At 47.6% G+C, this 14,591-nt stretch overlaps 2 protein-coding genes across 4 annotated transcripts; one reads left to right on the top strand and one right to left on the bottom strand.

Moving 5' to 3' along the window:
- The first annotated feature begins 1,268 nt into the window (after positions 1-1,268).
- Positions 1,269-13,009, top strand: LOC146179526 (copine-8-like). 3 transcript variants are annotated; one of them, XM_084579170.1, is made up of 14 exons: positions 1,270-1,516; positions 3,779-3,866; positions 3,936-4,039; positions 4,117-4,156; positions 4,218-4,294; positions 4,850-4,881; positions 4,966-4,994; positions 5,483-5,733; positions 5,811-5,886; positions 7,798-7,851; positions 7,920-7,981; positions 8,599-8,955; positions 9,641-9,801; positions 11,131-13,009. In XM_084579170.1, exons 1-14 carry the CDS (start codon positions 1,437-1,439, stop codon positions 11,358-11,360), a joined length of 1,641 nt encoding a protein of 546 aa, XP_084435296.1. In that variant the 5' UTR covers positions 1,270-1,436; the 3' UTR covers positions 11,361-13,009. The 3 variants fall into 3 exon arrangements, with proteins under 3 accessions (XP_084435298.1, XP_084435296.1, XP_084435295.1); XM_084579169.1 differs by having other exon boundaries at positions 5,799-5,886; XM_084579172.1 differs by lacking the exons at positions 3,779-3,866; positions 3,936-4,039 and having other exon boundaries at positions 1,269-1,516; positions 5,799-5,886.
- Nufip (nuclear FMR1 interacting protein 1) lies at positions 12,547-14,423 on the bottom strand. Its single transcript, XM_084579173.1, has one exon. The coding sequence runs from the start codon at positions 14,209-14,211 to the stop codon at positions 13,039-13,041; it is 1,173 nt and encodes a 390-aa protein (XP_084435299.1). The 5' UTR covers positions 14,212-14,423; the 3' UTR covers positions 12,547-13,038.
- Between the last annotated feature and the right edge of the window lie 168 nt (positions 14,424-14,591).

Raw genomic sequence — 14,591 nt, 5'->3', positions numbered from 1 at the left:
GCCAGTTGAAAAATGTGCTGTATTCAGTTGACCAACTGAGAAAATCAGCCAAGATAACCGCTCATTTTATTTATGATTTAGGTAAGCATTTTCACTCATTGCCATGTTGACTTTGTCTCTGCCAAAAGCAGCCAAAAGTCCAATACACTACAGACACACTCATATGTATGTTGCTTCTACATGTTCATATGTTCATAGATGTCATATAACATGCTGGAAATGTGTAGTCTGGTTTAGGTAATTTATCATATTCTCCTGTCTTAATTCCTCAATGTTATTTATTTATTATCAAGCTATATTTAGAAATTTTAGTCCGTTCTTTGATTTTCATTTTTTCACAGTAATTATTTGCATTATGAACTGGTAATCAACTTATCATTTTGCAGCTCTCATTGTTAACATGATGGTGTACCTTAAGACGAAAGGTAAAAGACAAAAGACGCGAGGTGAAACAGACTTATACCCTTTCCCTTCCAGAACTTTAGGTACATACATACTGTGTATCAACACTTTTTTGCAGCCCAAGTTTGCATTCCAGTTTAATATGTAATGTGCTCTTACTTTCTAGTTTATTATCAATTACTAGCTGTTATAAACATTATCTCCACGTACCCTGTAAGCCCTGCAAGAGTTACAGGGTGACAAGAAAAAAAAAAAGGTTTTAGCTATATTCTTGCCAAAGGCAAAGCAAAGCTTCGGGGTAATTTTGTTATTTGATATGTGTACGTGGCTTGTACAAATGATTTAGATGCTTCGAAGTAGGGGCAGGCCGACCTACTTTTAGTGAGCCAGAAATTGCAAATTATCTGCAAGGTCGCCTGGATGCTTGCTTCACCGCAGTGTAATCCCATCATGGGCATCCTGCGGTTTTGCTGTCCATTCTTCTTTCTATATATATATATATATTTTTAAGAAGTGAAGGAAATGCACTAGCTGCCCGCACAGTCAGCAGCAGCGAGCGAACTGTTTTGTATTCTCAGTTCGCGGCACTTAAGCGGGAGTTATTTTGTGGAGTGTGCGCCAGAAATAGAACTGCTTTCCTAAGCTCAGCACGGCGCTGAGCAACGGAACAGTCCGAGCCTAATAAGAATTTTATTTTCTGTTGTGTATCAAGTTTGGGCTTGCGCCACATTCATTGAGTGGGGTAAACGAAGAACGGCCCGAGGGGAACAGGTGGGCCGCTACCTAATTTACGGAGGGAGGGCTACCTTGCGCAGCTCGGGCAGTTTGCAATGAGGATGCAGCGCGGACCCCGCCAGGCGGCGCCAGCTGTCCGAGCGCTTTGCGCAGGGGGATCTGCTTGGATGGGGTGATGGGGTCGCGTTCGTGTTGACGGCAGCGAGGCCCGCGAGGCCGACGACCATGGTGACATAGGAGCAACCGTTGACGGCGCCAGCAGGCTCAATCCCGTGCCGGTACGAAAGAGCGGCCGCCGAATGGCGAAAGCGGCGCAGCCGTTCGCCCCGGCGGTTGCCTGCGCGCCGGTCACCAAAGTGGAGATCAGCGTCTCGTGCAGGTGGGTGCGGCGCGCTCGCGGCGCAAATACCACCGACGTAGGCGTGTCCACCGCGGCGTTTCCTCGTGTGCGGGCACCCGTCGGCAGTGCAACGTGTGACCCGTTGCGGGGTGTCCAACAAGTCGATGCTGCGATTAAATTGGACGCTGCGCTCCTCGGTCGATTGCGCGCCGCCATCTCCGTCATTGATCGCGCGGAGCTCCACAGATGATTGCTCTCGCTTGTGGAAGGGCGCAGGCGCGCCTTTCAGCCCGCCGACAGCGTGACACTTGGTCTTCGCGGCTACGAAAGAGCCACTGTTTTCGGTTGCCCGATCGTAAAACTGGTGCACGCGGCATGCATGCATTCATGTGCTCGTGAGCAATACGAAACCATGAAAATCGAGGTATCGTCGAAACTGTGGCGCTTGCATACGTAGTACCTGCATTACATACGCGAGCTCGCGCACATCATTACCGTTGTTGCCGTCGTCCTCTGCAAGCCAGCTCAGCAGGAAATGATGTTATTCGCTTCATGAAGGCGACGAAAACGCGCGTGGCATATATGTGAGGTCATGCACTGGCTGCTCGCGTTACAGCGCGGCCATCGATATGACTCGATCGTAATTGTTCTCTTACTGCATATGTTGCCTCCTAAGCGCTTAAATGCTAGATAGACTTCTGTATCCGATTGGACATGGAGCCCAAAGACGTAGCGCGCATTCTTTTGCATAGCATGTTTACGACTCGGGGCTGTGAATCTCAGTAGCCCCTGGTTTCTGATATAATTGCTGATGTATATAGAAGGTGTCACAAACATTTCCCAATGTTGTACTATATCTGCTGGCCAAAACGCAGAGTGTGTACACATCTTTCAGCACATATTCCACATACACATATACGCTTCAGGACAGTCCTAGCTTTTTAGGCACTGTGGTCTGGCCAGTGGTGTGAAAAAAACACTGCAATGTTATGAAGTGTTTGTGATAGTTCCAGTCTGTTGACATTTAGATCTGAAGGCGAGCAATCAAGTTGCGCACTGTATATGTCATGGGTTTCTTCATTTTGTCCGTCTCCTTCGTACAAGTATAAGTATGTTTTGAGCTTATCAGCAGTTGTGCAAAAGAAGGCGTGTCACATCTTTTTGGCTTCCATGCACGTTTGAATGCACTGTTTCAGACAGCAGTTAGCTCCTTGAAAGCATTCTATGGGCATACATTTTATCGTGGGGAAATTCCAGCTGTGATTGACAAAGAGGAGGATGAAATTTAACCAAAAACGAAAGGCGTGGTAACTGTCCTCGTCTGGGAGAACACCTGGCCACATGCTTTGAAGGCAAACGTAAAAAGAATTAGACCAGAAAGTGCAAATACACCTTTTCCAAAAGTAACCATAGCTGCACAGTTTGCTTCTTAACCTTGAGTGTTTAAGGTACCTCTCAAGTTCTAAATCACTTGTATGGAAATGACATCCCTCTATCTGTGAAGACCTTTTCTTTTGCCTTTAAGGTACATTAAGGGCTTTCTTACTCAGCTGAGAAGCAAACCCTGCATCCTGGCTACTTTTGGCAAATATCCATGATTTTGTTCCATGAACCTTGGAACAAAATCCCGTGTGTGAGAGTTGTGCGCGAGATGTGTCATATTTCCACGAGATTAGTTTCTGTCTAGCGTCTGTGCCATCTGGAATGCCACACTTGAACGTGCGCGAAGAAACACCACGCGACAGATGTGATGGTGTACTGTCCAAACTCACGCTTGCCGGAGACTGTGCGACAGATGCTGCACCTTTTCTTTCCTGTAAGCCAATTATAATTATATGTAGCACTGCTACGAACGCCGATAAGAGGCTAACGAAGGGAAACGAATGATAGGAGAGGAAGGGTAGGCTTTCGCCATTCTCCTCTGGAAAGACATCTAAGAGACCATTTAATTTTTTCTTCCTGGGATCCAGTTATACAAAAAAATTGTGAAAAAATCGTAGATTGTAAAGATGTGTTACAGAGGCTATTGCTGCAACACTTAAGCTGTCACTCTATCACTACATGCAAGCCACGCTTAAACTTCCACTGTTTTTGTACCTGCCACACCAGTGATTTTCCTAATAGCCCTCTGTGCTTCTTACTGTCTATAAGGTGTGCCTGAGTGAACATAACCCAGTAACTGCTTGAAGAAAAATTGCCAATCACATGAACTTTGTTTAGAGGAGAAAACTGAGCAAATATATTGTGCAACGAGGCTGCCACGGACACCTTGTGAGAATTCACATTACTTTTTCATTGCAGGCAGCTCAAAGACAAAGACTTCTTTTCCAAGTCTGATCCTATGTGTGTATTGTTTATGCGAGAATGTGACTCGGACAATTGGCGGGAGGTAAGTTTGCTTCAAGAGTGCATGTTGTCAAGCATTGCTGTGAAATTTCTTTCATACTCTTTTTGGCAGCTGGGGCGCACAGAAACTGTAGACAATTGCCTCAATCCCGATTTTGTGACCAAGTTTCTAGTGGACTACTACTTTGAGGAACGACAGCAGCTTTTGTTCAAAGTGTAAGACCCAGTTGTCGGGCAGCTGTGTTATAGAGGAAAAGAACTCGCAGTGATTGGTTTTCTTTATTTCATTGCAGTTACGACATAGATAGCCCCAGTGTAGACCTTCAAAATCACGTAAGTGCTTGCAAGCGTCTCCTCTGTGCAGCAGCTGCAGTGAGCATGCTCATATTTCCAGGATTTTCTTGGCCAAGCCAGCTGTACATTGGGAGAGTTGGTTGCCTATCAAGGCACACAAGTCAAGTACCAGCTGTCGTAAGTGCTGCAATCACCCAACATCACTCTGTGTCACTTGTGGTGTGATCTGTTGTATCACCTAATCTTTGTAAAATTACATATGAAAAGCTGAATGTTTTGAGCAGAGCATAAGAAATTAAATTCTGCAGTCGTGGGCATAACAGGGACCTTGATAATATGGAGCTTGTTTGGGCGGTCATACTGTTCTCATGCTTTGCCTGGCAAAGATTAAGAGGCACAAATTTCTACCAAATGCCACACACACAAAAAAAAAAAGAATATTCTTATTTTCTTTTTTTAAAGTTCAAGTCTTAGAGCATGCTCTGTGTTGTTTTTGCCACACCTGTAAAAATTTTGTCAGCTCTTTAGATTCTTACGTTTCTTATTCCGCATGTAAAAAACTCCATGTGGAGTTGCTAGAAGCATGGCACTCGTCTTTTATATTTTTTAGCCTGTAGCATCACTGCTAATAAGGATGCATGCAAAGAACTGCAGGGCACAGGCTGCATGTTCATTTGTATCAAAAGAGCTGCCATGATTTAGATGAGTTCGAGCCCTGTCTTATTTTTTCAGGGGACTCCCAGGCAACTGCGGCACCATTTTGTGTAAGTCCTCCTACCCCGTGACTGTGTCTCCATTGTCTTTCTACGGGGTTATGCTCGCTACACAACTTTTGTCCTATTTTTCAGTGACTGTTGAGGAGGTGCTCGACTGCAAGGTGAGGCCAGGGTCATCAGTTTGGCATGCGATCCTTTGAAAGCCTAATATGTACTCGAATAGTATGAACAGTTGTCAGAGAGGACCAAGCGTGAAGATGGGGTCGCACATTACGTGGGACATTATGTCCCGAAGCTGTGCAGAGGCTACGAGAGATGTCATAGTAGATAGCTCTGGATTAACTCCGCCGAAATCTGACTGCTGTAGTCGGGACTCAGTCCCGTGTGCTTGGGCTCTGTGGCCAAATACCACTGCACTAAGTCACTGTGGCGGGTTTGAGCATGGATGGTGGTGCTTACTAACTGCATGTTAACATAGCTAGCCATATATACTAGCCATAGTCATGAAATCAAGCATGAGGAGTGATGTGGCAAATGCACTCTTGGTGTGCTTATTTAGGCACGTTTGTTGGCACAAAGGAGCTGTGCTGGCGCATTCATCATCACGTTGTCTTTAGGGTACCACTAAAGGTGCTCTTTGCTTTTTCAGCGGGTCATTGACATGCAGTGGTACGCTCAGAAACTGGACAAAAAGGACTGGTTTGGCAAATCGGACCCTTTCCTGGAGTTTTACCGCATTAGCGAAGATAACAGCTACACGGCGGTGTTTCGCACCGAGGTGGTCAAGAAGAGCCTGAACCCGACGTGGCGTCCCTTCGCCATCCAGATGCGGCAGCTGAGCGGTGGCGACGAGGACCGCACCATCCGTGTCGTCTGCTACGACTGGGACTTTGATGGAGGGTGAGTGGCCGCCGCGCCTAGGTAGTCTGAGGTTGAGCCTTCCTCCACGCTGCGTTGCATACCAGCGTGTCTCGCAGCCACGATCTGATTGGAGAGTTCTACACCAACGTGCGAACCCTGGCTGAGGGCCCCGGTCCGGCCAACGAGTACGAGGTGAGCGGCGACGCCAGCGTGCGATTCTGTCTCCCACAAGGTACACACGTTCCGTCCGTAGCTATAGCAGTTTGCCACCCGCATTTTTGCGCACTAACCTGAAGCAGTGTCACTGTGAATTTTTTCTCAGTACCACATTCCTCCTTTCCGCACCAGTGAGATTTGCAAGGAATGTGGCCACCACTACTTAGTACTCCTTGCATTAGAAGCACCTTTGTGGTGCCCTGTATATGTCCCCACAGAATCATTTATCCAGGAATACTTGACACAGTCAACTTTGACGGTACTGCGGAGTAATACACGGAAAAAATGAATGAGGGAGAAAGAGTTGAGCAACTTTTTAAAGCAGCACTTTGTTATGCTATTACTAGGTCATAGCCCTAAGACTTTGCAAGGGTGCCGTCCTTAGCCTTGCTTGGCAACATGGGGCTGCAGTGGATGTAGAACTTCAATGGCCGTTGGTAGAAAAAAAAAAAAATAATAAATGCGGTACTTTGAAAACTTCAAGTGACTCTAGTCTGACGCACCTTCTCACACTGCACTGCTTGAAGCAGCTTAGTTGTACTAACAATACTAGTGACACCAACCAAGCATGAAGACCCAGAGATTTCGATAACTTCTACTAACAATTCAGCCTGTTTGCCTCCATTGCTTGAAACTTCCTTTACTGCATATGTTTCTTTTTTCAGAAAGAGAAGGGAGGAAAAAGGCAAGACATCATGTTCTGTTCTGTTAAAGTTCTGTGTTTGCTTTGTTGTAGGTTGAGATTGGAAGTATTACAGCACTGCTCTTAGGTGCCCGTTCGCAAGTTGAGCTGCTTTGGAATCAGTTTCCTCGACAGTGTGACTAGCAAAGCAAGGAGGAGCAAAGTGATCAATGAAAGAGCAAATGGGGAACATAACGGAGTATGATAGCAAAAAAGACACGAGTAGGAAAACACAGGAGGAGGGTACATTGGGACCATGAGGAGAAAGCAGGAGAGGAGGGTCAGGCTGGGGGGCACAAGGAAGAAAGTGAAGGAGGAGGGTAGGGCAAGAATGGAAGAAATTGTAATGCTCTCTCTGTAGAAGTGCCCGCCATCGATCCAGTCGAACAGAGGCATACTGCCGAGGCCAAGCGCTGCCGTCATTCTACACTATGTGTTCCCCATGCGATTGTCTATGTTGCAAATGCCTATAGGGAAGAAACATGTAGGCTAATGAAGAGGGCACAATTTAAATTGAGGGCAGCACAGCAAGCCATGGCATGGAAAATTGTAACATTAAGGGATAGGATGTGAGCAGAGTGGTTGAGAGAGCCAACGCAAGTTAATGACATTCTAGTTCGGATCAAGAAGAAGAAATAAGCATGGAGAGGGCATGTACTCCAAAGGCAAGATAGCTGATGGCCGCTAAAAGTAACCGACTAGATTCCAAGAGAAGGCAAGCGTAGCAGCAGGCTGTGGAAAGATGGGTGGCTGAATGAGATTATGAGGTTTGCGCAGATCAAGTGGATGCAGCTGCCACAGGACCGGGTTAACTGGAGGGATACGTGAGAGGTCTTTGCCCTGTAGTGTATGAATGTAGGCTGATGATGATGATCGAGATAGTTCAAATACCTCGACAGCTGTACTCAGATTTCTTATTACCAATTATCCTAGTCTAGCAATTTTTTAAATAAACAATTGCGATATCAGAGCTTGAGCTGAAGACTCGCACTAAATTGAGGCAGTGTAAAAATGTAAGCCACTGTCATCTGCCTTGCTAGAAACTAAAGACTGTTGCACTTTTATGTGCTGTACTGGAACTTGACCATATCTAAATGATTGTTCCCTGTGTAATGTGCTCTGTGAGAGAGCAAGGGGCCCTTGAGGAGACGGAATCGTGCACGGTGGTCGTGGAGGTGCTCTTGCCTAAGAACTCTACCTTGCAGCTCATCAACAAGAAGAAGCAGGCCAAGAAAAAGAAGTACAAAAATTCTGGTGTGGTGAGTGACCCGAGCAGCGGCAGGAATTGTGAGCAGTGCTTTGATCCCTTACTGTCCGTGTACCACAGGTGAAGCTGATGTCCTTTGGAATTCGTGAAGAAGCCACGTTTCTCGACTACATTCGCGGCGGGTGAGTGGCTCTTGAGGGAAGGTATTGTCACATGCCACCAGCTTTGGCTATGTGACGTGCAATTTTTTATGTCTTATGGATTGGTTCCTATCAATAGCTTATAGATTCAGACGGCAATGCTCCAATGATTTGGCCTCAATTGGACTCCGAGGACTGTTCCACCTAACATTTAATCTTACTAAAAATTGATTCCATAGGTCATTCTGGCTGTGTTGGTGTGTGTTGAGTACAGGTGGTGCATTTATTGCTGATAAAATTGGCTTGAAGCCTTTTGCCTCCGCTCGAGATAAGCTGGTGACGTCAGTGCCGAAATATATTCTATGACCACTGTGCCAGAAAACAAGCTGTCTTGGCATATCATAGTTTGTTAAAAAGAATGTAGGGCAGTAATAGTACCTGCATTCCGGTTTGTCCTTTTCTAACTTATGAGGATTTCGTTTTCAGCAAAAGTTGTGTCCTTGCCATTAGAGATGTAATCCATCGATTCAGGCTAACTTTGATTATTGTCAATGCTCCTGTAACATACTGCAAAAGATAACTTCTGCTGCCATTGCCGCTATGCAGCGACGGACTGAGTGTGAACGATGGTCCCGGTCTATAGTCTACGTCATGGTTAGTTTGCAGATGCACTTTACGGTGGCTGTGGACTTTACTGCGTCGAACGGAGACCCCCGCGACCCTGCATCCCTGCACTTCTTGGATTCGTCGCAGCCAAACGCATACATGATGGCCATCCAAGCAGTGGGCGAGGTGATACAGGACTACGACTACGACAAGATGTTTCCTGCCCTAGGGTTTGGGGCACGACTGCCCCCTGATGGCACAGTGTCACACGAGTTTTTCCTTAACGGCCACCCAACGGACCCGTACTGTGTGGGCATCGAGGGTGTCCTGGAGGCTTACCGAAGGACCCTGCGGTCCGTGCAGCTGTACGGGCCCACGAACTTTGCACCGGTCATCAACCACGTGGCAAAGTAAGCCCCCCAACTTGCCTCCGTTTTGATGGTTTGGTTTGGTTTGTGGGATTTAACGTCCCAAAGCAACTCAGACTATGAGAGACGCTGTAGTGGAGGGCTCCGGAAATTTCTGCCACCCAGGGTTCTTTTACGTGCACTGACATCGCACAGTACACGGCGCTTTGCTTTTCGCCTCCATTGAAAAGCAGCCGCTTCGGCCGAGATTCGATCCCGCATCCTTGTCTAGCACCCTAACCACTGCACCATCACGATGGGGCGCCTCCTATTTGAAGTGGAACTGTTTATGCTGGGCAATATCATGTGTTGGACCCTAACTCTGTAATGCGTGGCATATCTCGTACTGTTCAGGCTGCAAAAATATCAGCAGCAAAAACGTGTGCTTCAGGAAACTGGGCATATTTTAGCGAGACGTGATCACGTGGTGAGGTGCACTAGTAGTGACAGGATTTCACTACAAAAGAGCACTTCAGTTTGAGTGATGCCATTTTCGTTGCCAAATTAAAATGATAAATCCTCACCTGTTGGATATTGGACTGCTTAGCCCTTATAATGTGAAGCAAGATCATTTCATTTCCATCACAATCGCCTGACGCATTTCGGTCTATGTTTAGCTCCTTTAGTACTTTTTATGTTCCTGTCGAAGTAGGGCTAAAAATTTGTCATCACTTCTGTTCCAACACAGGTTTGCGAGGACGTACCGTGACGGCACGAGCTACTTCGTGCTGCTCATCATCACGGACGGGGTCATCAGCGACATGCCACAGACTCTGGAAGCCATTGTGCAGGCCTCAACCCTGCCCATGTCCATCATCATTGTAGGTGTGGGCAACGCCGACTTCTCAGGTGGGGCCATCTTCCGCAAAAGTTCCTTTGCTGTTGATGGGAAAACTTGTCAAGATTGTCACTCAAGAGGCCTGCTCCCCTGTCGAAATAAAGGCATAAGTACTGAGTAGTGCCCACTGAAGCATAGCGAACAGCTACACAGTAAAGATAAGCAGTTTTCATGGAAACAGAAGAAACACCGCTCATACTTAAACCTGTTGACCACTTTGGCCTTTGTCTGCCATCTGCTAGTCGTCCTGGTTAGCTTAGGAGCAAATGAGTAACCGCTTCCTCATTCTGAAATGTACCCTATCTTGAGAAACTTAGCAGCTTTAAAGGAAGCAGCTACAAAACTGGAGCACATGTGATGATTTAGCACTGCCTTAGTGTTGAGTGAAAAAGTTTCTCCATAGTGGGTGAATTTACTACACCAGTGTTGAGTGCCTGTACATAAAACCCTGCTCGTGTGCATTAATGGCTAGTGCAATGCAAAGAATGTCAGGCTAAATGTTTCACTATATATATTTACATTTTGTGGCCAAATCAACGAGTAGCCTTCTTCTGGCACACAGTCCACACATATTTCTGTTTCCTCTGTTGAAGTGAAGTCAACAGCTTAATAGCCAATTTATTGTTCGGTGTTTTCTCATTTCAGTTGATGTGTTAGATATTAGAATGCACGGATCGCATCACTGTATTTGCCTACGACTCCTGTATAATTTATAATCGCCTTTTCATGATGCTGTTCCAGCTTTACCACCTTCATGAGCCAGAGGATGGTGTTTAGAGCGTCATAGTTTTAATTCGCTGCAACATTAAACATAGCTTGCTTCAGGAACTGGAATGACAACAAACAGCACATCAGCTGTCATATTGCAATTTCTTTCATGCCATATGTGGCTTAAATACTAATTACATGCCAGCCACCGCCATTATTTGGTTAATGGCACTGAAACGGCATCAAGAAGAAATTGAGTTACATTATATATAGCGGCTGTAGGCAAATGTCACAACATGATTCATGTATGCTTATATCCAATGCTTCATTTGAAAGGAGAAAACACGCATGCAGAAATTTGATGTCTTTATACTCCTCTAAGAAATACTGCAGATAGTTTAAAAGAGTCAGAGAAAGTGCTTTTGTGACTGAAGAACAATTGCTATACTGTCATCGCAATAAATAGCACCATCAAAGATTATATTGAAGGGTCTGTGCAAAGGTTTTCAAAGTGTAATTAGAATGCGCTACTGTGTCAATACAGGCTGCAACTTAAATTAGTCCTCAAAGCCCGTTTAAACCCCACTACCAATGTGAGTAATCGAAATGGTGTTCGTCTATCATTGTCGCAGCCATGGAAACCCTGGACGGGGATGTGGTGCGAGTGAGCTCGCGGGGCCGCGCAGCTGAACGGGACATCGTGCAGTTCGTGCCTTTCCGCAAGTTCCTCCAAGGCGGGCCCTGGCAGAGCAATCAGATCAGGCTTGCCAGGGAGGTGCTGGCCGAGATCCCCGACCAGGTCACTAGCTACATGCTCAAGAACCATGTCAAGCCCGGACCGGGCCCCCAAGGCGCGTCCTGAACGCGTTGTGCCAAAGAAAGCGCCGTAGACAAGTAGCCAGCAGTCTTTCACGTAGAGCTGGTCCACTCTCAAAAGACTTAGAGCAGGCCAGCTGGGCTGAAATCCTCTGCTGCTGTGACTGCACGTACATACACACTTTGTTGGCACTTGCGTCCGGCTCAAGGACAAAGGTACGAGCCGACAAGCCATACACTCTGGGTGTGTTCCAGTTTAATCCCAGCAGAACAAGCGCTGTGCACCATCACTCCACCAGCAGGCATGGTAAAGCAAATATGTAGGTGTTGTCAAATTTCATAACTGCCAAACATGAGCGCTTAAGGAATGACTTTCAACATCATTTCATTTATAGTGGCTTTGGTAAGCACCGTGGCATTTCTTACCAAAAGCTCCAGTCATGCTCTATGGACGATGCTTTTAAAGACGTATTAACATTCTTTCCGATATCAAAGCCTCCATTGGTATGGGCTGCACACAGGCCCCCGTCCCAAGTCGGAAATGGAACGAGACTTGATAAGGCTACTCTTTGCTTTGCTGCTGATTTAACCGCTTGTACGGGAACCGGATTGCACCCTCTGTTTCAAGCTCTTTCAGACTGCTCAGTCACGTAAAGACAGTGTACCTGCAAACTCCAACTAACCAGAGTGAACAGCTCATAAAAAAAAGCGAATATGGAGTTGCCTGCACTAGACTTCAACGGCAGTCTGGGAGAGCCTGAACTGGTGTCCAGCTTTGGCCGGTTCCTTCCACGCTCCACTTGCTGGAGGGCGCTGTCTAAAGCGTGGGCTTGCATACTTGTGCCTTTGCCTTCAGCCATGGGCAAGTTGCAGCAGGTTACAGTTAAGTTGAACATGCTCAGCGAGTCGAACAATGGGAGCCGTATAGGTGTGCCGCTCCCGCTTTTGCCGTCTACCCCAGTGACAGACCGATTAGACTAGGAAAAAAAAAAAAACGAAGAAGGAACTTGGCTGCCGCTGCGTGCCAACATTTAGTAGGCAAACTCAGGGTATGCATCAGATCACGAAATTCTTTCATGGCAATAAGTACTCCTTTCCCCTTAGTGATAAAGTGACGTGATTTGTGTAGCAACTACGTGGTGGCTCCACCTTTCTGGCACGTTAGACACTTTAATAGACACGTCTACTACTGTAACTGTAGTTGCGGCTGCTGTACTGGGGAAGACATAGTCTTTTTATTTTTTTTTTTTCATATGCAAAGGCTAGCACTCTCAACTCCCTGTGTGGCAAAGCCAATCACGTGTGATATTTTCTGTGTCGGCTGCATGCCAGTGGGGCACTCGAGAACAACGAACAAAACTCCCACACACAGTAGCTGCCCGCTCATTTGCTCAGAGACCCAGCGTGGTCGTCAGTGTGGAATCGACACACACGCACACACACACACACACTTCCCCTGCCAAAAAAAAAAAACACTAAACGCCGCGCTCCCTCAATTTGACCTGCCATTACCCCTGCCTGGCGGCGGGTCTGTGTTGTTGTTGGCCTTGTGTTCCTCCATGCTGTTTTAACGTATGGGGCTTTCTACTGACTATGTTGGAAGCTTTGCGGTTATTTTTCTATTGGGCGGCCGATCCATTGAGGGCACTGAACATAAATAAAGGAACCCACAAGTGTTTTCTTGTTTGGCAAAAACATGTTGCACTGTCGTCACTGTATTGTCATTACATGCTTTTATGACAACTGTCGTCCTTCTTGGAGCTGGCCTGGCCAAAGAAGTCGTTGTCCACAACATAGTGCACACACTGCAGAATCAAATTACGTTCGTGGCGCACTTGGGGCGCCAGCAGTCGTTCCAGAAGGGTCAGTTTTCTCTGTGGTTGCCGGTAAGTGTGCGGTGTGCGCGGCTGCGGTGGGGTTCCTTTGGCCGGCGTCGCCGTTCTCGCCTGCGTCACTTTGACTGCCGCGCGCTTAGCTGGCAGCACGTCTGACTTGTCTGGCGCTGATGGTGTCACTGGCGTCTCTGGTTTTGGGTCTTCCTTGGGCGCTTCGTCGTCATCGCTGCCACTGTTGTAGCAGGCCATGAGAGATGCCAACGCACCGCTGACCAGGGGCAGAGACTGCGGCTTTGCTTTCACTGCTCTGACTTCGCCGTCAGATTCAGAATCTGTGATCTGGTCCGGCTCGTTCGCTGTCTGCTTGCTGTCCTGCGGTTCTTCGCAGAGCGGTGGCTCATCGACCGCTGGCGGCTGTGGACGTTTCTGTGGTTCTGCCTGTTGCGGCGGCGTCGGTCGGCTATGAGGCGACGCGCGCCGACGCTGCGCGCGCTGTCGCCGCTTGTTACGTCGTGGGCGTCGTCGGTTGTCATCGCGAATCACTTCACGGCGAGCCTGCCGTTCAGCCTCGGCCGCCTTCTTAGCCTCGATGTTGCGCAGCGTGGGATACCGTAACCGCCGCTGCCGACGCCACTCTTCGACGTCGTCGATAGTCCCAACGGCGGCACTACGGCGGATAAGCGGGTTGTCATGCTGCAACTTCTCGTGGAGAGTGACCAGAGCGGGATCCGCGGTGAACTTGCACCCTTCCCTCGGGCATGAAACGTGACTAGCGATGTGGGCAGATAGTTCTGCTTGGCCCGCGAAGCTCTGCTCGCAAGCGTCGCAGTAGAAGTCCGACGTTGCCGGGAACGGACGCTTGGTTCCCCGCTGCTGCTGCGCGCTGCGATGCTGGCCGCGAACTTCTGCTGCACCGCCCGTGCGATGTGCTTCCGCAGGGATGTGGAAACTGGCATTGCTCAAGGAGCAGGGACCCGGCGGCGCTTGGTAAAATGGGGGCTCTTCTTTCACCGCAGGCGCACGGAACGGGTTGTCCAGGACGAATTTCTGAATGGCAGCCATTGCAACACGAAGTCCGGCGTCGCGTCAGTATCGAAGAATTAAACTGAATGAGCACTTCACTCTAAACCACATGTTTTGCACGATCTGCGTGAACAAGAACACACGTGCGCTGTGCTAGCCACACAGCAGGTCATGTAATGCGTTAGTAATGCTATAGTAGCGCGTAGCGCATGCAAGAGTCTTCCGAACTCTGCTGTCGCAAAATGGCGCTGCTGTCGCAATCGAGAGAATGGTCAATAGAATGCCATCATCATGCCCATGCATTCTACACACTTCGTACGCTTCGTACCAAAAACACGTAGACGTTAGAACATTTTCTAATGTTTCTAAAACTGTTTATAATGATAACAAAGTAATAAACCTTAAGCAATAAATGTAGT

The sequence above is a fragment of the Amblyomma maculatum genome, chromosome 9 (genome assembly GCF_055883805.1).
Source record: "Amblyomma maculatum isolate TAMU_Amacu chromosome 9, ASM5588380v1, whole genome shotgun sequence".
Lineage (NCBI taxonomy): Eukaryota > Metazoa > Arthropoda > Arachnida > Ixodida > Ixodidae > Amblyomma > Amblyomma maculatum.
The sequence above is the reverse complement of the archived record's forward strand: the minus strand, read 5'-3'. Positions and strand labels throughout refer to the sequence as shown.

Excerpts from the sequence above, each read along its gene's own strand:
- LOC146179526 (XM_084579169.1), top strand. The coding sequence starts at position 1,437 with ATGGCGAAAGCGGCGCAGCCGTTCGCCCCGGCGGTTGCCTGCGCGCCG. Across the intron at positions 4,040-4,116 it reads CAGCAGCTTTTGTTCAAAGT|TTACGACATAGATAGCCCCA; the intron begins GTAAGACCCAGT and ends ATTTCATTGCAG. Across the intron at positions 5,734-5,798 it reads GACTGGGACTTTGATGGAGG|CGTGTCTCGCAGCCACGATC; the intron begins GTGAGTGGCCGC and ends GTTGCATACCAG.
- Nufip (XM_084579173.1), bottom strand. The coding sequence starts at position 14,211 with ATGGCTGCCATTCAGAAATTCGTCCTGGACAACCCGTTCCGTGCGCCT.